General features: G+C 36.6%; 2 protein-coding genes and 1 non-coding gene across 15 annotated transcripts in view; 2 read left to right on the top strand and 1 right to left on the bottom strand.

Moving 5' to 3' along the window:
• Window positions 1–10,311, top strand: part of LOC104587254 (protein EXPORTIN 1A) — a 33,250-nt gene extending 22,939 nt beyond the window's left edge. The window contains exons 23-32 of the mRNA XM_010244788.2: window positions 2,767–2,852; window positions 2,955–3,035; window positions 3,464–3,646; window positions 7,987–8,053; window positions 8,138–8,248; window positions 8,469–8,576; window positions 8,651–8,788; window positions 8,866–9,003; window positions 9,074–9,178; window positions 9,574–10,311. Of these exons, the coding sequence (XP_010243090.1) occupies window positions 2,767–2,852; window positions 2,955–3,035; window positions 3,464–3,646; window positions 7,987–8,053; window positions 8,138–8,248; window positions 8,469–8,576; window positions 8,651–8,788; window positions 8,866–9,003; window positions 9,074–9,178; window positions 9,574–9,696 (1,140 nt within the window). The 3' untranslated portion in view covers window positions 9,697–10,311. The remainder of the gene's footprint in view (window positions 1–2,766; window positions 2,853–2,954; window positions 3,036–3,463; window positions 3,647–7,986; window positions 8,054–8,137; window positions 8,249–8,468; window positions 8,577–8,650; window positions 8,789–8,865; window positions 9,004–9,073; window positions 9,179–9,573) is intronic.
• A 2,652-nt stretch (window positions 10,312–12,963) lies between these two features.
• Window positions 12,964–21,133, bottom strand: LOC104587255 (Ribosomal protein L35). 13 transcript variants are annotated; one of them, XR_016080706.1, is made up of 7 exons: window positions 20,734–21,133; window positions 20,549–20,646; window positions 20,371–20,455; window positions 14,716–14,749; window positions 14,537–14,646; window positions 14,387–14,456; window positions 13,791–14,270 (listed from the first exon to the last, which is right to left on the bottom strand). XR_016080706.1 is itself a non-coding variant. In XM_088895384.1 (6 exons), the coding sequence occupies exons 1-5, from the start codon at window positions 20,959–20,961 to the stop codon at window positions 14,585–14,587; spliced, it is 507 nt and encodes a 168-aa protein (XP_088751510.1). In that variant the 5' UTR covers window positions 20,962–21,133; the 3' UTR covers window positions 13,791–14,456; window positions 14,537–14,584. The 13 variants fall into 13 exon arrangements, 5 of the variants coding, with proteins under 5 accessions (XP_010243091.1, XP_010243093.1, XP_088751510.1 ...); XR_016080705.1 differs by having other exon boundaries at window positions 13,791–14,267; XR_016080708.1 differs by having other exon boundaries at window positions 14,387–14,447.
• Window positions 21,134–22,307: 1,174 nt separating this feature from the next.
• On the top strand, window positions 22,308–22,378 carry TRNAG-GCC (transfer RNA glycine (anticodon GCC)). Its single transcript has one exon. It is a non-coding gene; the product is annotated as a tRNA-Gly (tRNA).
• The last annotated feature ends 246 nt before the right edge of the window (window positions 22,379–22,624 follow it).

The following is a 22,624-nucleotide window of genomic DNA, read 5'->3' as shown; positions in this document are numbered from 1 at the left end:
GTATTGGTATCCCAGGCCATGGAGATCATGGATACACTGATACACAGGGTTGGGGGGTTTTGAAAGTTTGGGATGATAGAAGGCATCATTCTCAGGGTAATAAAATAAAAATAAAAAAAATAAAAGCAAAAGTTTCGGTCTTATTGATACACACCAATACCCAATTTTTGTTATTGGGTGTATCAGTATTTTGATCCTTGGTTGCAACATCCCTTATTTGTTACTATCGACAAATGAGTACATCTCCACATGGAAATGGTGCCATATTGATGCCTGCGTTAAACTGGCCCTGAAATATGGGAGTATGCTCTGTGGTTTTTCCTATTTTTAATTTGTCATAGTGGTAATTTTGTCATTTTATATTTTTGAGGGGTCTGGTTGTTGTGAGCTCTGAGTGAGTTATACATGCAACAAAGAAACTAGATTTTATGCTTTTGAAGATTGCTTTGTCCTTCTTTTCCTAGATGCTATATTTTGTTCCCTAGTTTTTTTTCCTGTCCTACTGATTTAACATAAATATAGACCAGAGCTGTAATTCTATCCACTGGAAGGAGCTTTATTTTAATTTGTCTTAACAATAAGCTTCTTCTAGCCGTCAGAACCTTTATCTATTCTATGACCCTATTTTACAGCTTACCAATTCATTCACTTCTTTCATCCCATTTTGTTTAATTCATCATAATTTTTGGTTGAGCATTTTGAGTTTGCAGTATTCTTTCTCTAGAATCATTTCATTGAAATCCTAACCTTTCCTTTCAACCCTAATAATTCCTTAAACCTTTAAGCCTTATCATTGCCCCACTTCTTTCATGCTTACTTTTCTTTTTACAGCATTGCATTATTTTCAGTAGCCACCAAGTGTTCATAGGATGGTTTATCCATCCTCCATCCAGTGATTTAAAAGGTGCGCCTAGGCGCCTAGGCGCCTAGGCGAGGTGCATTTTAGGGTAGGCACCTCGCCCAGGTCCTAGGCGCACCTTTTTCAAAAGGCGCACACCAGACTTGTGCCTTTTGAAAATTTGATGCTTTTTTACTTTTTTTGTGTCTAGCGGCTGGGCCGGGTTTTGCTTGCTCACTGAAGCTTTGAGAACCCCCTATTTGGTAATGTTCATTCATTCATCCTAATAAAAGATCTTCTTAAAAAGCAACTAAAACTATAAAATCGTTATTTTTGTGTGAGCACAAAGAATTTAAGACCCTAACAAGGAATTGTTTGGGCTTGCCTCGAGAGGCATGGCACAAAGGCAGTTTGTAGAATCAGGAATGTAATATGTTTTACATTACATTAACTACTCGAAGTAATGCAATTGAGAGAAAAAGAGATTGTGGGTTTTATATGCTTAAAAATGTTTTATATGTTTGATTTTATTTTTAAAATCTCATTTGAATATGCTTTGCATGTTATATATATGTATTTTAATTTTAGATAATATGATTTTTAAAACATTTATTTTAAAATCTAAGTTCATATTTTTAATAATATTATGTTTAATATTTATTTTTTATTTTTCTGATTTTTAGCATTTTTCTTTTAATTTTTATGCCTTGCTTAAAACGGCGTGTGCCTCGCCTTACGCCTTGCTCCTCAGGCGCAAATTGACCCCTGTGTCTTTTTTGCGCCTTACACTTTTAAAACACTGGCTCCATCATATATTATGAGAGAACTTCCAATTAATGAATGGGTGATTATTTCAGTTCCTCATATGTTGTGAACATGGAGCACACAGGACTGGGTTGCACCTGGTCCTCTGTTTTTCCTTGTGAAATATGTTGGGTACAGTGTTGTAAAAGGCGTGGGAGGCGCACCTCCAGGCGAGGCGCTCCCAAAACCCCTTGAGGCATATGCCAGAGGCGTTGATACCTCTGAGCCGTACACCTCTTGTGTTTTCTTCATGAGGCATGCTACACACCTGATATGAGAATACAGGAAGAAAAAAAAGAGAAAAGGAAAGAAAAGGAAAGGGAAGGGTAGGGAAGAAAAGATAAGGGGAAAGAAAATGGTTTGCCCCCTGCCCCTTCGGTTGGGAGACTTCGCCCCCCAGACCCCCCCTTCAATGCAGCTCATTTTGTTTTTTTGAGTTAGGGGGGTCTTCTTGGCTTCGCTTCGACAAGACACCCCCCTCTCTTTGAACTACTGTTATACATCTTTATTCTTCTTAATATAAAAGATTTTTATTAAAAAATAAAGAAAAAAAATGAGGTCCCCCCTTCCTCTTCATCCTCCTCCTAACCCCCTCCCTCTTAAGATGGCTTACACCCTCACGCCTCTAGGTAGTGGAACGCCTTGCGTCACGCCTCCGCGTTTTAAAACATTGGTTGGGTATCCACCTTCACCTCATGGACACTTCCCAACTGAAGGCATTGATCTTAGAACATGTCTTCTGAGGTGCTTGATAAGATGAGTTAGTAGCTTCTTTTATTACCATGTGTCAGGTAATATAAACACATCTTTGAGAAATTCATCTAATAGAAACCTCTTAAAGTCCCATAGTTCTTTTAACAAAACCAAACTCAAATGTAAGGCCTATCAGAAGGGATATTGGGGGTGCAAGCTCCATTTGGGTTGACCTCTTTGAGTACGATGCTGTATATTATAAGTTTTGTTTTTTTGGGTTGTATTTTTCCTACTTTCTATTTTCTTTTTTAATTTGAATCTTTATACATGTCTCATTCTGCAATATGCTGTTGGATGGATGTAGCAAGAATACTCGTAAAAAATGTAGCAGTGGGTTCTATCTTTTTAATTGTTGGATTTCTAATTCACAGACAAATACCAGTGTTGCAAGTTCACTTGGGACTTACTTCTTATCACAAATCACATTGATCTTTCTGGACATGCTTAACGTTTACAGGTATTCATGATTATAGTTCCAAATGTAACATGCTCCAATAATATTACATTGACTTCTAGATATTTAACTTTTTATCTTCATTTTTATTTATGCTCCCAACAGAATGTACAGCGAGCTTATATCAAATAGCATTGCGGAAGGTGGGCCCTATGCCTCTAAGACGTCTTACGTAAAGCTTCTGAGGTAAGATTGAACTGGGATTCAGGATCAAGTCCAAAGCTTATATGCAATACCTAATATCTATTACTAAATATGTAAAGCCTAGTTTGTTATTTACCATGTTATTGATCTTAGGATCCAAATCCAAGGAATATAAAGATCATGAAGCTAGGGAGTGTAGGATAAGAATCAGATTGCTTCTTTTTTTTTTTTTGATTTTTTGAATAATTATTAAGGTAATCTTTCATTAATAGAAAATGAATGATACAAGGGAGGGCAAAGATATTTTTTGATCACACGAGAGGGCAAAGATATTATCATTAGGAAATAACATAAGGCAAAATCAATATAAATAGGTGCAATATCAACCTTTTTATATGCTAATAATATATCAACCTTTGTATATGTTATTGTAAAGTTGGTATTATTTAAGCTAGTGCTCTTTGAAACAGATCAGTTAAGAGGGAGACTCTGAAACTTATTGAGACATTTTTGGACAAAGCTGAAGATCAACCACAAATTGGAAAGCAGTTTGTGCCACCAATGATGGATCCCGTTCTTGGGGACTATGCTAGGAACTTGCCTGATGCTAGGGAGTCTGAGGTTTTGTCACTTTTCGCTACTATCATAAACAAGTAAGTTATGCTGCCTACTTTTTAACCTTATCATGCTACAGTTGCTAGTCCCCTCCACATCAATGTTTCATATATGGGTTAATTACTTATATACCCTGTACATTTAAGAAACTACTTGTATAAACCCTGAACTTTCAAAAACAACTTATGTGTACCTTATAAGATGGCCCCGCATAACATAAATAGGCCATCTGTTAAAAATAACGTTTAGGGACATCTGATATATCCATTAATTTTTTTATAATACCATTTTACCCCTCATCAGTCCTCTGCTCTTCAATCTTTTGATGGAAGAACCAGAGAGACGTCAGCTCCCTCTTGGTTTAGAAATGGCAGCAGTTCTTGACTGAAAGGTGTGTCATGTTCCTGACTCAGTAAAGCAACAACGTTAACTCTGCTAAGGATTTCTACAAACAAGCAAGGTAATAGAAATGCAGAGCTCTTAGCATTAACCTTGTACCAACAAGGAAAAAAAAGGAAAGGTTTGATTTCAGCACTCATATATTGGAGTTGGACATGCCTGCGCCGTTTTAATGCCCAATTATGTGCCACAGAGCCTCTTAAAATGCTCTTTCAACAACCGCTTTGAATCATACTCTCTGATCTTCTGTGCCATCCTTTAACCTGTTTGGACAATGTCAAGTCATGAAGAGCAGAGACCAAGATCATAAAGCACAGGGAGGAATACATGGCAGCATGCTCTGGTTAGAAAAAGCGAAGAAGTTGAACATGGAAACTACCTCTGAAGTCTGAAGTAGAAAGAGAAATGCTGGAATCGATCTGAGTCTGAGGGGTATTTTGTTTTTACGAAGAGGGGAGGAATTAATCTTTTACAATGGAAGAGAAAAAGAAATAAAGAAATGACATACTTTGAAAATTTAATGAATGGTTAAGGATATTTTTGTCTTTTTCATTTTATCTGTCAAACTTAACCTCTGAAAAGTCAACAAGGTATGTATAAGTAGATTTTGAAAGTTCAGGGTACATTTAAGTAGTTTCCTAAATATACGGGGTATATGTAAGTAATTGACCCTTCATATATTGGGGTGTCACAATTATTAAATACACATGTCATTTGTTTTTGTGGTAACATGAATAATCTGATTTTATTATCAGGTTCAATTTAATCATCTTGGGTTTTTAAATTTAAACGTTTAGCTCTTTAATGTTCCATGTATTTTTATGATACATTCCTGATCCTCAATGAAAAACAGAAAAAGAATAAAAGAAGAACCAAGAAAGAATAGAAAACACAGATAACATTTTAAGAAAACTGGATTTTGAAGTAGCGAGTGTGAAGGAAAAAAGAAAAAAAGTTGAATCTCTAGTTGCCTAAAGCATATAGACGATTCTGGAGATGCTTGTTGCCTAGGTTTCTTCCTAGTCAAAGGAACTTGTTGTTTACTCTTTACCAGTGATTTAAAAGTAAAAGGCACACAGGTGAGGCACATTTTAGGTTAGGCGCCTCGCCCAGGGCCTTGGCGCAGCCCATTCAAAAGGCCCACGCCTGGTGCGCCTTAGCCCAGGCGTGCGCCTTTTGAAAATTTTCCGCTTTTTCCAATTTTTTGAGACTGGCCGCTGGGCCGGGGGCTCCGTCCCCGGACCCCCCCGTGCCATGCCCCTCGAGGCCAGCCCAACAAGGACACCAGAGCTTTGAGAATCCCCTATTTGGTAATGTTGTCCATTCATTCATCCTAATAAAATATCTTCTTAAAAGCAATTAAAACTATAAAATTATTATTTTTTGTGTGAAAACCAAGAATTTAAGACCCTAACATGGCCTTGTTTGGGCTTGCCTCGAGGGGCGTGGCACAAAGGCGGCTCATAGAATTAGGAATGTAATATGTCGCATTAGCTACTTGATGCAATTGAGAAAAAAAAAGAGATTGTGGGTTTTATATGCTTGAATATGTTTGATTTCATTTTTAAATTCTCATTTGAATATGCTTTACATATTATATTTATGTATTTTAAATTTAGATAATAGGTTTTTTAAAACATTTATTTCAAAACTTAAGTTTATATTTTTATTGATATTATGTTTTATAATTTTTTGCATTTTTTTTATTTTAATTTTGTGCCTTGCCTCAAAAAGGTGCACGCCTCAGGCACAAAATGGCCCTTGTATGTGTATAACTGTGGCTGAACCATTTTGTCTTCAGGTCTCTGGTCAGTGGTTTGACTATCAAGGTTGGATGGGTCAGATCATGACACACCAGCACATTTTGTGTGTGTATAAACATGTCTTTTATCAATTAAATAATTTATAATAACATTCTACATGTAACATATGTATATACATATTATTTTAGGTCTAATTTTATATTTTTATTTCAGTTCTATTTCTTATAAATAAAAAGCTAAATATGGGGACTTGAGGCCAAAAAAGTTTTTTTTTTTGCCAAAAATAATGGGGCAAGGTGCCTTGGCACTTGCAATAAATAGATCTTGAAAAATTATCCAATAAAATGATCACCTCAATTGGACAACTGAGTCCAAAGGCCTCCAGAAGTTTTGATATACATGTTGTGCATAACCTGCGACCCGATGACTGGGTCAACAGTTCAACTGCTTGGGTTGGATGTTTTTCATGAAGTCGATGATTTTTTATCAATTTCCTGATTTTAGGAAATCCTGACCTGGAAATGGGACCAGATGATGGTTTGATCAGTTTGACCACCCGGGTCAATGGTGGGTTGAAACCACTGATTCCATAGATTTCAAGGTGCCAAGGCGAGGCTAGGCAACAGGGGGGTGCCTAATCGCCTAGGGGATGGATTTTTTTAAGTTAAAACATGTATTCTAAGGTAGTTCCTTAGGTTCCATAATCATACTTCCTTAATAAATATCCATAGTTTTCATAAGAAAAGTATAAACTTCATGTTGAAGTATAGAAAATCAACATATTCTAACATATTCATGAGAAGAAAAAGAAAGAAAAGAAAATTCAAAAAATAGGTGCCTAATCGCCTAGGGGATGGATTTTTTTAAGTTAAAACATGTATTCTAAGGTAGTTCCTTAGGTTCCATAATCATACTTCCTTAATAAATATCCATAGTTTTCATAAGAAAAGTATAAACTTCATGTTGAAGTATAGAAAATCAACATATTCTAACATATTCGTGAGAAGAAAAAGAAAGAAAAGAAAATTCAAAAAATATAGGGGCTGAACCCCTATTTCTGTTATAGGAAAAGAAGAAAAGAAAAGGTGGAAGAAGAAGAAGAAATTAGTATATAAACACACAAAATTAGTAAAGAAAAAGAAGAAAATGTGTTTATTGGACAACATTTTATGTTCTTCCTTACTTATTGGTTCAGTTTTTGAAGGTTCAATACAGCATTTAGCAATGTTTGTGTTGATTAAATCCTAACAAATAAGAAAATAATAAAAAGAAATTAGTATATAAACACACAAAATGAACATTTTAGTTTAAAATGACTATTTTATAATTATAACCCCAAAAAATTAAGAACATAAAAGTTTTTTTTTAACACACTATCATAGTTGTCAAGGCGACGCCTAGGTGACAAGGCGCCCTTGGAGGCTTGCCTCGCCTTATCACCAAGCAGTTTTCATTGTGTGATTGTATACTAATTTCTTTTTATTATTTTTTTATTTGTTTGGGTTTAATCAACACAAGCATTGCTAAATGCTATATTGAATCCTCAAAGGCTTCAAAACCTGAACCAATAAGCATGGAAATAGGGGTTCAGCTCCTATGTATTTTTTAATTTTCTTTTCTTTTCTTCTTTTTTCTTCTCATGAATATGTTGGAACATGTTGATTTTCTATACTTTAAAATGAAGCTTATACTATTCTTATGAACATTATGGATATTTATTGAGGAAATATGATTATGGAACTTAGGGAACTACCATAAGATACATGTTTTTACTTAAAAAAATCCACCACCTAGGCGACAGGGGGGCCTCAATGTGCAATTGTTATTTCTTGGTCTCTCTCAGCCTTTGGTGGTTGTAACATCTCTGCCCCTTTTCTCCCAGAGCTGATTGGAGATAAGACATTCTATCATTCTTCTTTATTATTCAATAAAATTTCTGTTATCTAAAAGCATGGCAACTATGGTTGCTTGAGGCTACCATGAATTATACTGTCTGCATTATGGTGAATGGTTTATGCTTTTGCATAATTTTCCAAGCCATGGCATCTTTGGTCTGCGAGTTTTTGATCTTGTTTTTTTGCCCTTTTATAGATGTGGCAAACCACTTTGTAGAACGAACTCTTCATGCAATATTTGTGTTGTTTTATAGTATTGGTTTTTTGTAAGGTTGCAATTGTTGAACTTTATTTCTTATTTTCCCGATTATCTATATATAGGTACAAGGCAGTTATGACGGAGGATGTTCCTCGCATATTTGAGGCAATTTTTGAGTGCACACTTGAGGTGATGATTCAGCTTTTGGTTTCAGGAATTCAGGTACTCAGGGCTCATGGTATCATTGTCTAATTTTTTGGTCTTCTTGTACAGATGATTACAAAGAACTTTGAAGATTATCCAGAGCATCGGCTAAAGTTCTTTTCATTGCTTCGTGCAATTGCAACATATTGTTTCCCTGCATTAATTCATTTGTCAAGTCAGGTTTGTGCATTTTGTACCCTCCATACCTTGTATATCTAGATGGTATCTCATTTTTGCAATCATTAAATTACGAAGTTTGCCTCTTTTCTGCATATTCTTTTTTTCTTTATATAAATTGATACATTGCTGTGCATGTACCATTATTAGATAATCCTGTCATTTGTTCTTTATCTATTTTGTTAATCTGTTTGTTCTCAATTGTCCTGTTGGTTTGCTGCAGCAACTCAAGCTCGTCATGGATTCTATTATTTGGGCTTTCCGGCACACTGAAAGGAATATTGCTGAAACTGGTCTCAACCTTTTATTGGCGATGCTGAAAAATTTTCAGGTGTGGCTCAATCTTATTCTTTTGAATCTGTTAATGCATGTCATGCACTTAATCCTCATTTGGTTATTTTTCAGGCTTCCGAATTTTGCAATCAATTCCATCGGACGTACTTTTTGACAATTGAGCAAGAGATTTTTGCGGTCTTGACCGACACATTCCATAAACCTGGTTTCAAGCTTCATGTATTGGTGCTTCAGCACTTGTTTTGCCTGGTAGGAAATCTTAATAAATCTCTGTTGACTTTGTTTCATTCATAGACGTGATTACAATTTAGATGTTCCATGTTCAGGTGGACTCTGGTTTATTGACAGAACCATTGTGGGATGCTTCTACTGTTCCTTATCCGTATCCCAACAACACAATGTTTGTTCGTGAATTCACCATAAAACTTTTGGGTACATCATTCCCCAACATGACAACAGCAGAGGTAGGGTTGGGTTGGAATGATTAATTGCCTTGTTATGTCTGGATTGATATCTAACCGAGGGAATGTACAGGTCACACATTTTGTAGATGGGTTATTTGAGTCGAGGAATGACCTCCCTACATTTAAGAATCATATCCGTGACTTTCTTGTTCAGTCAAAGGAGTTCTCAGCCCAGGTAACCTAGTAAACTAGAAAATTAATATTTGCACTGCATGGTTGCCTTTAGTATGAGACTGTGATGCTGAAATTAATAAAGTGGTGGGATCCTTCCTAAATCATATTAATTTCTCCAATTCATTTCCACTTCCTTGGCCGAAAACCATTCTCTTCTACATGCTGTCAAATTATTTTGCTCTTGAATGATACAACTGGGGCCTTGAAATGGTTACATGAAATTCAAATCCCTGCACTCCAATTCAACTCAATTCTGTTCAGGATGTGAAAACTGGTTGACATTCACGAAATTTGGCATTTAATTTACTTTAATTTCAACCTAATTGGAATAATGTTAGTTTCAATACCAGTAATTTTCTGTGTCAGAAATGGTATTTAATACCAAGTCTTCTGCAGGATAATAAAGATCTCTATGCTGAAGAAGCAGCGGCTCAAAGGGAGAGAGAGCGCCAGAGGATGCTTACTATTCCAGGACTAATTGCGCCGAACGAACTGCAAGACGAGATGGTTGACTCATAGCTAAGCTAACTGGGTGATCTCTGATTGTGCTAATCCCATGTGCCTTCTTCACTCTAAAATCTCAAAGGGCGCCTTGTATTGATTACCAGGTTTGCTAGGTGACCAGACTGGCGTTCTTTAATTTTATTTTATTTTTGTTTTCCGCCAATTTTTCTTGTTAGATAGGTGGATCGTGAAAGCGCCACACCTGGTGCAAGGGCTGTCTGTGGGCTGCTGGTGATACTTGCAGGACGATTGTGTTGTTAGTTGAAGTAGGAGATGGCTCTTCTCTGGGAGTTGGTTATGCTAATGTAGAGATATAGTGAGGAATTTTCTGGCCGTCTTGAATTTGGCCCGATGTTTGTGTTTCTTTTTACTGGAGTTCGAGGCATCGCGAAGCTAGTGGTGAGATCTGACTATTTGGAATGTCTCTTTAAATCGATTGGCGATTCAACATAGTTTTACTGTATACTAACTTGGCTGGGTTTGCAGAAATGGTTTTATTTCTGCTTTAGCCATTATTGTATTTTTCAGTGATTGAAGAAGCTTCATTTTTTTTCCTCCCATCTTATTTTTGTATTTGTCAGCCGTAGCGCTTAATATTAAAAGTTTAAAACAAGGTTCATTGGTTTGGTCTGGGCTTCGTTTTCATACGGTAACGTGCTCATGGAATACATTCATTGGTTTGGGAACGTTACAAATACAAATATGTACACTCCAAAAACCTTGCATATTGTATTATTAAACTCTGTATTTGTACTCTTCCCAAACTGAGCCTTGGTTTTTTTAAATTAAACATAATGATATTGTAGGTTCTTATGAGTTTGTGTCAATGTGTTCCCTATCGTTCTGTTCTGATCGATACACATTGATACGTATTGTGCCGGTAGCTTCCTGATACTCTTGCAGGGTTGTATGATTCAGGCTATGGTTCAGAGGGTAGTTGGGGTTTAAATTGACCCTTCTGAATTGGTTTGGAAAAAAAAATAGAATATAAAAAAAGTACTGATACAGGCTGTATCGATACTTTGAGCCTTGGATCTATTACCTTGTTGGAAGCGCTCTGGATGGTTTATAACTCTGGATAGGTAAGGAAACGTAGTCATCTCATGAAGCTCTGATGTTTATAACCAAGATCTAAACGTTATATGTTTTTAATAATATATATCAAGGTCGAGGCTTCGACCTTTTGAAGCACGTATAGGAACTGTCGCGAAATGGTGGAATAACCAGTGTGGATACATCATGCTTGATTCATGGTTCAAACTTCAAAGTATTGACACAAGGATTTAAAGAATAGCGAGGAATGTGATTTTCGAAGTTTAATATGATCATGGGCGTCCTTAGGTCAAGGGAGATTTCTCCCAAAATGAATTGGCCATAGGCTGTCTTTGGGTCTCCGTTTGTTAAAGATTTATGAATTTGAATTATTTGTCAAAGCATTAGACAATAAAGCCAACACAACAGTCTTACAAATCGGTGCATATCATGTGAAAAGATTTTTTTGAATTTTTTAGTCAACATTACAAGTATCCAATATGTATCGATCGTATTGCATATGGTTATTTATTTATTTTTTTCATCATCGTTATATGTAGCGTTCTATTGCATTTAACAGTAAATGTCAACAGAAGGCTCGAATGATATGATGCATACATCCATATATCCATGCATGAAGGCTGTGGAATTTTAAGTTTTTGGTGGAAGCCCATATCTCCAGCAAGAAAAAGATCTTGGCGTATAGCATCGAGCCTCACATTGAGTATCTCCTGTTAAATTTGTGGGAAGATGTTATGTTTGTATGTGCGGCTCTCATGCTTGCAAAGTGTGTACAAAGTTTTTGATTGTAAGGAATCCCGCTGCTTTAGTGGGAAAGCTGTGTTTGGTTGCAGTGCAATTTTATTTTTACTAGTACAAATGCATGGGAGTGCAAATGAAAAGAATACAAATTCTGGTTTAATTTTGTTTTGGACTTTATTTTGTTCTGCTACAGGTTTTACTTGAGTGTGAACAAACAAAATGTGATAAATTTGGAAACAAAAATGAATCATAATTTGCACCAAGATCATTTGTACTGCCATGGTTTTGCATTGCAAGTTTGCAACCAAACACAACCGAAGGGATTTGGATTGATCCCGTGCTAGACGAAAACATCTTATTGTTGTGTTAGCTGACTGTTGGGGATGAAACTCTTCATGGTGTAACATTGAAAACCTGCTAGCTAATGTTAGGATATGGAAGAAGCAAAGCTAGTTGTCAGAGATTTGATTTTGGAATATCCAGCTCTAATGAACGACAATCCCAATCCAACTGACAAAGACCCCTTTTAATTTGGGGTCAGTGACAAAGGCCCTTTTTAATTTGCGACAAAGACCCCCAGCCATTAAGTATGTGCTAAATTACTAAAATATCTACTTAAATTTTCGTTATTTTCTTTTCATTGCCCTTTTCTCTTAAATCCTAACCTAATCTAATCTTCGTATTCCCTTCCCTGGTGAAAGTTACCTTGAAAGAAGTGTTACTCAAAGACTACAATCTATGAAACTTGAAGCGTTGAATTTTTTGATAAACTTCCATGAACTCAACCATTGATTAAAATTCAGTGAATATTTTACGATCAGTCGTGCTTCTTCTACAAAGTCAAGCAAACAAGTCGAATTCCAAACGTATATTGTAGTATTAGAGATAACAAAATAAAAACGAAAAAGAAAAAGATAGAGCCATCAAGAATTGAACAATTGGTTTTACTTCAAGTATTAAAGTGTGGCGATCCAGATGAAACTTGCATTTATAGAGAGAGAAGTCCACCAGCGTCCATCACTTACAGGAATCAATTGTTGCTATGGATACCGGTGGTATCCATGGTGATTTGGTCAGAGATGTCTTCTCACCACTCAAATAAATAAGAAAAGGGTAATTTGGAAATAAAAAAAAATAGCTGAATGTGAATCTTTTTTTGAAGATAATGGACGGAATGCAATCGGATAGTACAAGGGGGGGCCTTGTAATTTACCCTTGTTATAAATATTGACAATGCGTCCTCGTATCACTTCTTCTGCAACAGTTCAACACATGCCCTTTCTTGCCTGTCCCTTCCTCTTGGGAGATGGTGACTTCGACAATAAATCCGCCATCAAGAAGATAACAAGGGTATTTCAATATATCATGGATTGAACAATGTGGTCGCATTGCTCTTGAGATTCAAGAGTGCTACTTGGTGAGTATAACGAATTTCCCAAGCATGTGTTTGTTGTTTCAAACTTCTGTCCACTTCAAATCACTGGAATCTAGTATATAAGTGATGAAGTTCTGAATAAATAAGTCAAAGTTTGTTACATGGGGCAAAAAGACCCTACTGTAAGTAATCAAAAGCATAGTCAAAATCTTCTTGCAGAAGCTTAACCAAGGAAATTAAAAATGTGGGGGAGGCAAGGCATGAATAAAGTCAAACAGGAAAGAACATTTCCCCTCCTCGTACCAGGAACCTGAATCACTAAAAGGACCCCCAATATCTTAACCACAGAAATTAAGTTTCTTCATCACTTTAGCATAAGCTGGATGGACAGTTGCTGGTTGTCTAAGCCTTCGTTTTGATTTCTTGGACTGCACTAGCCACCAGGATCTCATTAAATTCAAAGCAAATACAAAAATCATGCGAGTTCATAACTCTTGTACCTTTCAGTCAAGAAACCTTCTAGGAATATACAGAAAAAGAAACAGGGATCAAATAATTCAAACTAGAAATAAAAATAGTTAAATACAAACAAACAGAAAGTTCAGTCCATGTTTAGATTCTTTAGAAACAAACAAACAAAAATACAAGCCACTCAGTTTAATCAACCAAGTAGTTGATCAAACTTTTGGATTCTTTAAAAGGCATTTTCCTTGCTCAAAATGAGGTTGCTAACAAATAAAGCCCCTTAAGAGTGGCTTTACTGGGCAGTTGCACAAAAAAGTGGCAACACTAGAGAGATGCTCCAAAAGGAGATGGGAGATTTGGTGCCACTCCTCAAAGATCTTGCATTCTAGTCCGGTTTTCATCTCACTTACTGCTCAGAAAAAGAACAAAAAACATGTGGCATTGTACCAAATTATTAATGGCCTATAAATTATTATTTTTTGATCAATAACAGAAACTTTTATTAATAAAAGGAGATGGAAAAGATACAACAAGAAGGGGGGGTAAAATCTCTTACCCCACCCTAAAAATAAAACATCACATTACAATACAGCCCAAAAGAAACTAGTTCTTCCCACCCCTTGTTTAGCTAGATAATCTGCAAAAGAATTGGCACTCCTCTTGGACCACTGAAACTGAATTTGCATGTCTTGAGTGAGCTGGTAAATTTTCTTTTTTTCATTCGAGAACTTCCATAAACTAGCCTCTTCCTTCTGCAGCCAGTTTAGAATCACCCTCCACCAGCAGCTTCATAATGTTCAGCTGTTTGGCTCTTTTTATTCCTTCTAATACTGCTGAAATTTCAGCTCTCAGAGAATCCCCCCAACCTATAGGCCCTGAAAACATGGCCATAATTCGACCTTCTTCATCCCTGAACACTCCTCCTATACATGAAGGGCCGGGGTTTCCTTCGCTGCTGCCGTCAAAATTCAATTTATTAATGGCCTTATCATGGTGAGAGCCACACATTGGGCAATGACAGAGGACTTTAAAGGGGATTCAATGGACTCCATTTCACTAGAAGACAACAACCTGCGTTGGAGTGGTGACTCAGAGGAAGTTACACTTTGATGGTTGCTGTCTGAGGGAGATCCTGCAACCTCTAGAATTGAGGGTATTTTAGAAATCACAAGGGAAATACTTAGAATCTTAGATACTCCAGCCCAGGTGGTGAAGCGATACCTTTAAAGCCAGAATTTTCGGTGATGGTATTCCTTCAAGGAAAAAAAATTAAAAAGAACAAGCTTCTTCATCAGGATGGTCCAACATGATAGTTGAAGGGGATTGCCTGACTGTCAAGTATTTATCAATTGGTTATCCTTCACTTCAGCATAGAAGTTCCATGGACCCTAGGTTCTTACTTGGAAAAGCCAAAGCTCTTGCAACAGGCTTGAACTAAGGTGGATTCCAAGATAAGCAATTTAGTAGATCCTCTTGCAAGAAAGGTTTCAAAAAAAAAAGTTCTTATAAGAGCCATAGGTCTAAATAACAAAAATAATAAGTTCAATGCATAAATATATTTTTTATGTGCACTTAGTAATAACACCAAACAGTAAAGCCCTACTTTCAGTTGTCAGCATTATAAATGACCTTTGACAATGTTTGTAGGTCCAAAACAATGAGATATTTACATAGCATAAAAGTGGATTTCCTAGATGTTGCAAATAGCTTTTAGATGCAGATTCTACCAAATCTGAAATAGATAATTATCCAGAAAATTACAGCTTTTATTTATTTATTGACAAGTAACAAGTAAAAACCATTCATTAAGGATCTGAAAAAACCCAGAATAAATCAGACCAGCCCTAAAGAAACAAGAGGCCAAGTACAAAGATGAAGCTAAGCAAAAATAAAGAAGAAAAAGAAAGACTATAGACTAACAAGTTACAAATTACAACCTCGCCCTGGGCAACCCCAATTAATAAGGTGTTCAAGGGATCCCCTAGGGTTAGTGCCTGTCTTTCCAAAGGCCTCATCCTCCAAGGAGTTTCTTCTCTGTTCTTCAGCCAATAAATAACCGTGGCAATCTCCCTCAATGTCCACTTCTTTCCACCCCTTTAACCTTAAAAGTTCCAACCCTTGTATGACTGCCAACAGCCTAAGAGAGATCCCATGTTCAATTGGACCTGAGAAACTAAGAAGGGATATTACCAGTTTCATCTCTCACTACGCTCCCAACTCCTGACTCTCCTGGATTTCCCAAACAGCAGTCATCGAAGTTTAATTTAAGCCTTCCATCTGTTGGTGGGAACCACTGAACTATCCTTGGTGATCTTGAGCTATGAGAGCTAGCAACTGCCTGCCAGTCTCTTAATAAGTTACAGCTTTTATTATAAAAGAAACATTACCACTAAAGGGAAAGGGCAATTAATGATCCAAAATGTTGTGTTTCCTTTTATTCTTTTTCCTTTTAAGTACGTCTAATGTAACTTCTCTGATAGACTGATACTCAAGTCTTCACCTCTAGAATATAGTTTGTGGGTCCTATTGCATCACAATCACCTAACAGAGGGGGAAAACTCAAATCTGGCATTACTTTGATTTAAATTTGTTTTAGTGGCTCTTATTTAGCTATTTGCAAGGATTGAAGAATGATACCAATAGTAAGAGAGATAAGAATCAACATAAAAAATATTTTGTCTCTATGCTTACATAATTATTAAAATGCTATGATAAATTACCTACCTACACTGGGAACTTACTGCATTTGATAATTACATGTGCAGAGAAGAACAAGGCATATGAATTGCTTTGAAATATAAAAATGAATTGCATAGTCTAATATATTTGCAGATATCTTTATATACTATATTGTGTCCGAATCAAAAGAATAGGTATGACAGAAAAGAGAAGACAACTAATAAAAGAAAATGAGAAGATTTGAGAATGGAACAGAATTTTATGATCCAAAAATTACTGCTACAAGCAGAATTTATCAGTGCAATGAACACTTATAGTCCTGTAATACATCTCTGAAGAAGTACAAAATTGAAAGGTCCCTTTCCTATGGGTCTGAGAGACCAATGCCTTATTTTGATAATGAAAACATTATATATTTATGAGAATACATGTAAAGAAGTGGGGAAGTGGAAGGAATAGAAGTGAAGCAATAAAAGATCTATACAAGGAACTTAGTGGCATGTCTAAAATAAAAATTATGCAAGAGATTTTAGGGTCCATCATAGACAAGTCACAAACTAGAAGTCATGCAAAATATGATGTTGGAAGGTGCTAACTAGCTTGCTGGTAAATTCTCTGGCTGTTGTAGCAGAGATCTGGGATCCAAAAGAAGGAAAGGATGTTGGGTTTTGGGCAGGGATATGTTGTGAGGCCCATTCACTAGCCAAAAGAAGGAAAGGATGTTGGTACCACACGCATATAGAGGGCATAAAGAATTGGATAAGGATAATAAGTTGCTAAATTTTTTTTTTTTTGATGGATCACAGGATCAATCACCAAAGTTCGAAGAATTTTAAGAAAATCAAAGCCCAGAAAGAATTTGTCACAACTCCCATAATGATGCAAATAAAGAATAAAATTTGAACTTTGAAGTGCATGAATTTCATGCAGAGTATAGTCTTTTCAGTCTGGATTGGATGTCTTGATAACTTGTTGAGTGGTGATTCAATGATCTATTTTTGATTTGGTAGTGAAGTTCTAACAAAAGTAAGTACCAGAAAGAGGCATGGTAAATTTATAACTTTGGAAGAACCAAAAGAGCAATGAGGTTGGATTCTTACCATTACAGTTAAAAGTGTATAAACATCCAATTCTATACTGATTCATTACACCGATTGTCTAATTGTCTACCCATGCTGAATCTGAAGATAACAAAAAATGAATAAAGTGATAGTTGGATTGTAGAAATCAAGATTAATGCTTCGAAGTCAAACTACACCCCCTCTCTGTTGATTGTAGAATAATTTAATTGAGTATACATTCTCAACTTGTAGATTGAGGAAGATAAAAATGGATGATTAAAACTTTACAAAATGCTAGTATCTTTTGAGTGTGAGCCACAGAAAAGCCTAGACTTAGAATGAATCAAGAAAGCGTGAGTCACAAACTTGGGTGTGGGGGGGGGTTCCCTTTGATGAACCAGTTCCTTTCGTCGTATGCTCTCTCTGACCTAAAAATGAGACCATTTCTTCCTTCCTAGTTCCCTAAGATTCTGCCTTTGGTTTTGGGTGGAATTTGGGACTAAGAAGGTCTGTTAGGGATACCAATTTGGGTAACCTATCAACCCTCTTGGCCATTCTTGAAAATGTTTTCTTGGACACTTCAAAGGAAGACAGCAGATTTTGGACCCCCTCAGCCTTGGGCTCTTTCTCTTGTGCATCTCTGTTCAAAACTTTTACTCAGCAACCTGCTTTTCCTGGTTTGTCCTTCCCTGTTAAAGAGGTCTGGTGTAGGCCCATTCCTCCTCAAGTTGGGAGTTTTTGTTGGGAAACTTTCCTAGAAAGAATCAACAAAGTGATCTGGTTCAAAGAAAGAGACCCAAGACTTGTTTATCCCCGCATAGGTGCATTTTTTGCAAGGTGGATGGGGAATTGGGTTACCACCTGTTGGTATCTTGCCACTATGCTAAAACTTTATAGGAGTGGGTTTTCTCCCTTTTTGGGTGTAACCGGAACCCTCCTATGAATATACAAAGCCCGTTTTCCCCTTCCTTTTTGTAGCTGGCCAATGAAAAGTAGGATCATGTGGAGGTGTCTGAGGGCTGCGGTGTGTTGAACATTATGGGAAGAAAGAAACTTAAGAATTTTTCCAGAAAAGGATAGAAACAGTGAGAACCTAATAGAGTTGATTCATATTAGGGTGGCACATTGGCTGAAATCTCTGGATTTATTCACAGACTTCATCATGGGTGACCTGTTGAGGAGCAGGAAAGAGATAGCAAGTTCTGCCCAGATTAAAAGGGACATAAGTCCCTCTTGGATACCTCCCCCCTTGGACTTCCTAAAACTGAATTTTGATGGCAGCAGCCTTGGGAGCCCATGTTTGTTAGGATTTAGGAATTGGGGGAGTTTTCAAGAATGAGGAAAGGATTATTTCAGCTATTTACTCTGGCCCTATTGGAGAGGGTGACTCTATAAGGGCTGAGATTTTTGTGGCATTGGAAGGAGTTCAAAGAGCACGAGACCTGAACATTAGGAGACTGATAATTGAAGGGGACTCCGGAGGTGGTGGTAAGATGGCTAAAGGAAGACAAGATTGCAATGTGGAATTACAGCAACGAAAGGAAAAAATTTAAATGGTTGGCAAAAGATATGGAGATAAAATTCAATTGGGTGAAGAGATCTGCTAACTCATTTGTGGATGGGCTAGCAAAGAAAGGGGGGATTAGGGATTCTTTGTTTTGGGCTCATTTCTAATCCTGTAATTTTGTTTTGCTGGTTGCAAGGGAGTTAAGATAGTTTACCTTCCTCTGCTTGTATGAATATTTCCTTTTAAATCTTAATGAAATTCCATGTTATTTATACAAAAAAAAAGTACTGTAAAGCCAAAATACCAAGGAACTAAAAGACTATCAAAGAGGGCAATGATGATTAAGAACCATGTATAGCATTTTCATGGCCCCACTCTAGGACAAATGGACTCTCCTATACTTGAAAATGTTTTTATTTATTTTGTTTGAAAGGTAAGTATAGAAGTTGTATTACTGAAACAAAGGGGAAATGAAAATCAAGGAATACATTTGCATGAGCTATATCATGAGGCCAGGAGAGAAATGGAGTGAGAATCTAGGATATGGAAAAGGGGTGTCATCTGGATGAAGTTACTTCTGTAACCTTGGAAGCATGGGGTCAACTACAAGAAAGCATGTGATCAAGTCCCCTATTTAAAAATTCAAGGACTTCTAAATAGTTCAGGAAACAAAACCAGAAGCAACAGAATCAAGTTCTACCCAAAGGGTTTAGATGTGATTCACTCCCCATATTTGGCAACTTCTTTGCAAAACATGGAAGACCAAGTTCAAATGGGTTTGGTAGTCGTACATAGTGCCAAAAATCAGAAATTAAAAAGCCTTGTTTTAAGAAGAATAAAGCAGAATGACCTCTATCATAAGGGATATAACCAAGCTCCTGTATTTAAAATTTATTGATTGATTGACCTGCTACTTGATCTATTCAATTTTGGATCGAACTAGAAGGGCTAGATATTAACCAGAATACACAAGTTATAAGGTAGATATTAGATTCAAGGAAACAAACTTCTCATTGTTTTGGCATACAGGAAGGGATAAAGTACTTGCTACTTGCGCTAGACAGTTTACTAATGGTCATATGCATTGTTCTGGAACAGTAAGAAAGGACCTTATAGGGCATTTAAGAATCTTATGGTAATCCTTGATTTGTAAGAAAATGCAGTAACATTTTTAGACCTCATTCCTAAGAAATGAGTGGTGTAGCTTAAGGAATTTAGTTTAGACCATAACTTGGTTGGTTAGTAGACTGTTGTGGACGTGTTAAAGGTGTGCTAAAGCTCTCTGTCAAGGACACTCTTGTAGATGGACGGTAAACATTTGACAGCTTCCTAGTATAATGAATGCATAAATTTCATAATCAAGGGTGGAATTTGACTATTATATGTAATATTAGTTTTGTAAAACAGCCGAACAAATCAGGTCGTTAACATTTTGCTTTTTTCTTGGGTATTTATATAGTTAGAGAACTCAAGGACCTTGTGCCACCCATTTATATTAGAGTTGGGTGAACTCAGATACTTGACGCTCCTTATCTTGACCTACATAACTTCTTTAATGTAGAGTCATAGTGTCATGATTTTTGCATATCGTAGTTTGTCAATGGACTTCTGTACATTTAATAGAATGCTTACTTCATCCTTGAAGAAAAGGAAAAACCAGTGAAATTGAACTCTCACATGTCACGTCTTTGAAAAGCTTCATCAATTAAAATTATCTAATTTCAGATTCGGGCTTATCCAATGATAAATTTTGCCCCTTCATAAACATACAGAAGCAATTCTAGTGGCTGTAGAGCAAAAGTACAAACCTTCAAATGGGCATTGTGTCGCTTCCCTGCCCTCCATCGCCGAATCTGCCCATTGTTCAATGTTTTGAATCTGTACTTAAAGGACCTGAAACACGGCAACAAAATTAATACATTATAACAACAATCTGCAAATTCAAGAAACCAGACAGTAGTGAAAATAAAAACAGCAGGAACTCACGAGTAGGACTTCATCTTAATCTTCTTCAACTTAGACGTAGCAGGAGTTACCGGCTTTCTCTTCCTCTCCTTCGACGAAAAATGGCGCCTTTGATTTAACTGAAATTCATCAAACAATAATTCAAAAAAGAAAGACCTAATCTTTACCATTAATCGGCGAAAAAATTTTACAAGAAAGATACTTACCACAACGGCGACAGAAGAAGGACGAAACCCTAGGTCCACCATCCGGGGCAGTGTTCGTGGAGGAACATTGTGAAAGAGGGGATTAAAGATGGTTCTGTTTGCGGGTAATGAGACTGGATCGTGAAGCAGGGGAAGGGAATGGAGGAGACGATGGGAGGCCGGGCGTAATGAGAGGTTTCCGGTTGAGAAAACGGAGAGATAACGGAATTTACTGCACAACCTCTGCATCCTTTGCCTTTCTTTGCTTCAATGTAGTCGCAGCAGAACCCTTCGCTTGGGTTTACAGAAGAATCGTTGTGAGTTGTGATTCAACAACATTCTAAAGAATACTAGACGATCAAAGTTTCCCAGGTTTTCAGACCTTAATAAGGGTCTACCAACTTCAACTCTGGCAACGTCAGCGAGTGAGCGAGATCAAGGAGAAATGGTCCGAGTTTCGTTTTTAGTAAATTATTTAAACATTAAACTTCCCCTGTGTTTTCTGACAAATACCTTTTTACGTCTCCAAATTTTCGAAAATTACACAAATAGGGTCTCTTTTGTTAGTTTGGTAATAAAATGTAAAGGACTAATTTAAAAAACGGCAATTTTGAAGTGTCAAATGGCTAAAATGTTCCCAACAAATATTTTTGAGGTGAACATTTTTGAAGTATAGGCGTTCATATATGGGCAAATCGGAAATTTTGAAGTGTTTAAAAGCAAGACATTTTTTTGTTAGGTTCTTACTGAAACTAATAGAAGTGGTTTATTTGTATAATGTACTGAAAATGTTCTGTGATAGAAATTTGGAAAAGAAAAATTACAAAGAAGGTTAAAACATTTATTAAAAAACACATGGGAGGTTGGAATAATGAGGAAATCTATGATACTAGAAGGATATGATATTGGAAGAATTTTGATCAATTAAAACCCATCCATGAATTTTGATAAACCCCACCCGATTGATTAAGACATTTATGCTACCAGTTGATTGATCATAAAATTTTCAGATATCATGTCTTTCTAGTATCATAGTCGAACCCTTGAGTAATTTTCCCTTATGACTCATGGGTAGGGTGATCATGAATTGGCCAATCAGGTTTTGCACTTGCAATAAAGGCTATAACCTGAGCCCGAGTTCGAGGCCTATGTATTTTATGTATAAACTAATATAATGTGAATTATAGGTGTTTATATTACATACAATATTTATATATAAACCATATAAAATAGCATGCATATGTATAAATTATGAACAAATTACATATAATGTCGGATATGCTAAAAATGATCACCCCTACCCATGAGGCAACAAAATTGGAGGGGACGATTTAATTCAAAATCTCTCCTAAAACCAGTAGATGTTGGTTACACGATATTGTCCCACCAAAGGGCTCCATAGCACATAGGCTGGGATTAGGGTGTATGGAAATCCTAGATTACCAGGTAGCCTTATATGAATTTGGAATTCTTTAACTCGTAGCAATATATTTCATTTGCATAAGGTTGTAAATGGATCCCTATTATAAATATATAATAATGACGATTTTAATGTTTCCCTATTTAAAATTTAAAGTGAGTAAATTAGTCAAGAAGCACCAGTGGTCTAGTGGTAGAATAGTACCCTGCCACGGTACAGACCCGGGTTCGATTCCCGGCTGGTGCATGCTTTTTTCAACCTCCCGGCATGCAAATGCAAAAGTGATTAGCTCTTTAATAACAGTTTGTTGTGTTTTGACATTTGGCCTTATGACTACTTGCCAAGGGGATTAGATACAAAGAATTCTATCGTTGTGCCACTTTGTGAAGTAGTAGTGATGGTATTGTAGTAGTTAGTGTCAAGGGGCAATCCGTTTGATGACTTTTCCTGTTATATCATGTGTGCTCTGTGCTCATCATGAACTCGTCAGGA

This window comes from Nelumbo nucifera, chromosome 1, assembly GCF_055504915.1.
Source record: "Nelumbo nucifera cultivar China Antique chromosome 1, China Antique-T2T, whole genome shotgun sequence".
In the NCBI taxonomy this organism is placed as follows: domain Eukaryota; kingdom Viridiplantae; phylum Streptophyta; class Magnoliopsida; order Proteales; family Nelumbonaceae; genus Nelumbo; species Nelumbo nucifera.
Note: the sequence above shows the minus strand (reverse complement) of the source record. Positions and strands in the feature narration are given on the sequence as shown.

Bases quoted from the DNA above. Each gene is read 5' to 3' on its own strand.
- LOC104587255 (XM_088895383.1), bottom strand. From the start codon at position 20,961: ATGCAGAGGTTGTGCAGTAAATTCCGTTATCTCTCCGTTTTCTCAACC. The intron at 20,456-20,548 runs GTGAGTTCCTGC...GCCGTGTTTCAG, and splicing joins ATTAAGATGAAGTCCTACTC to GTCCTTTAAGTACAGATTCA. The intron at 14,750-20,370 runs GTTTGTACTTTT...AATCCACCTTAG, and splicing joins GACACAATGCCCATTTGAAG to TTCAAGCCTGTTGCAAGAGC.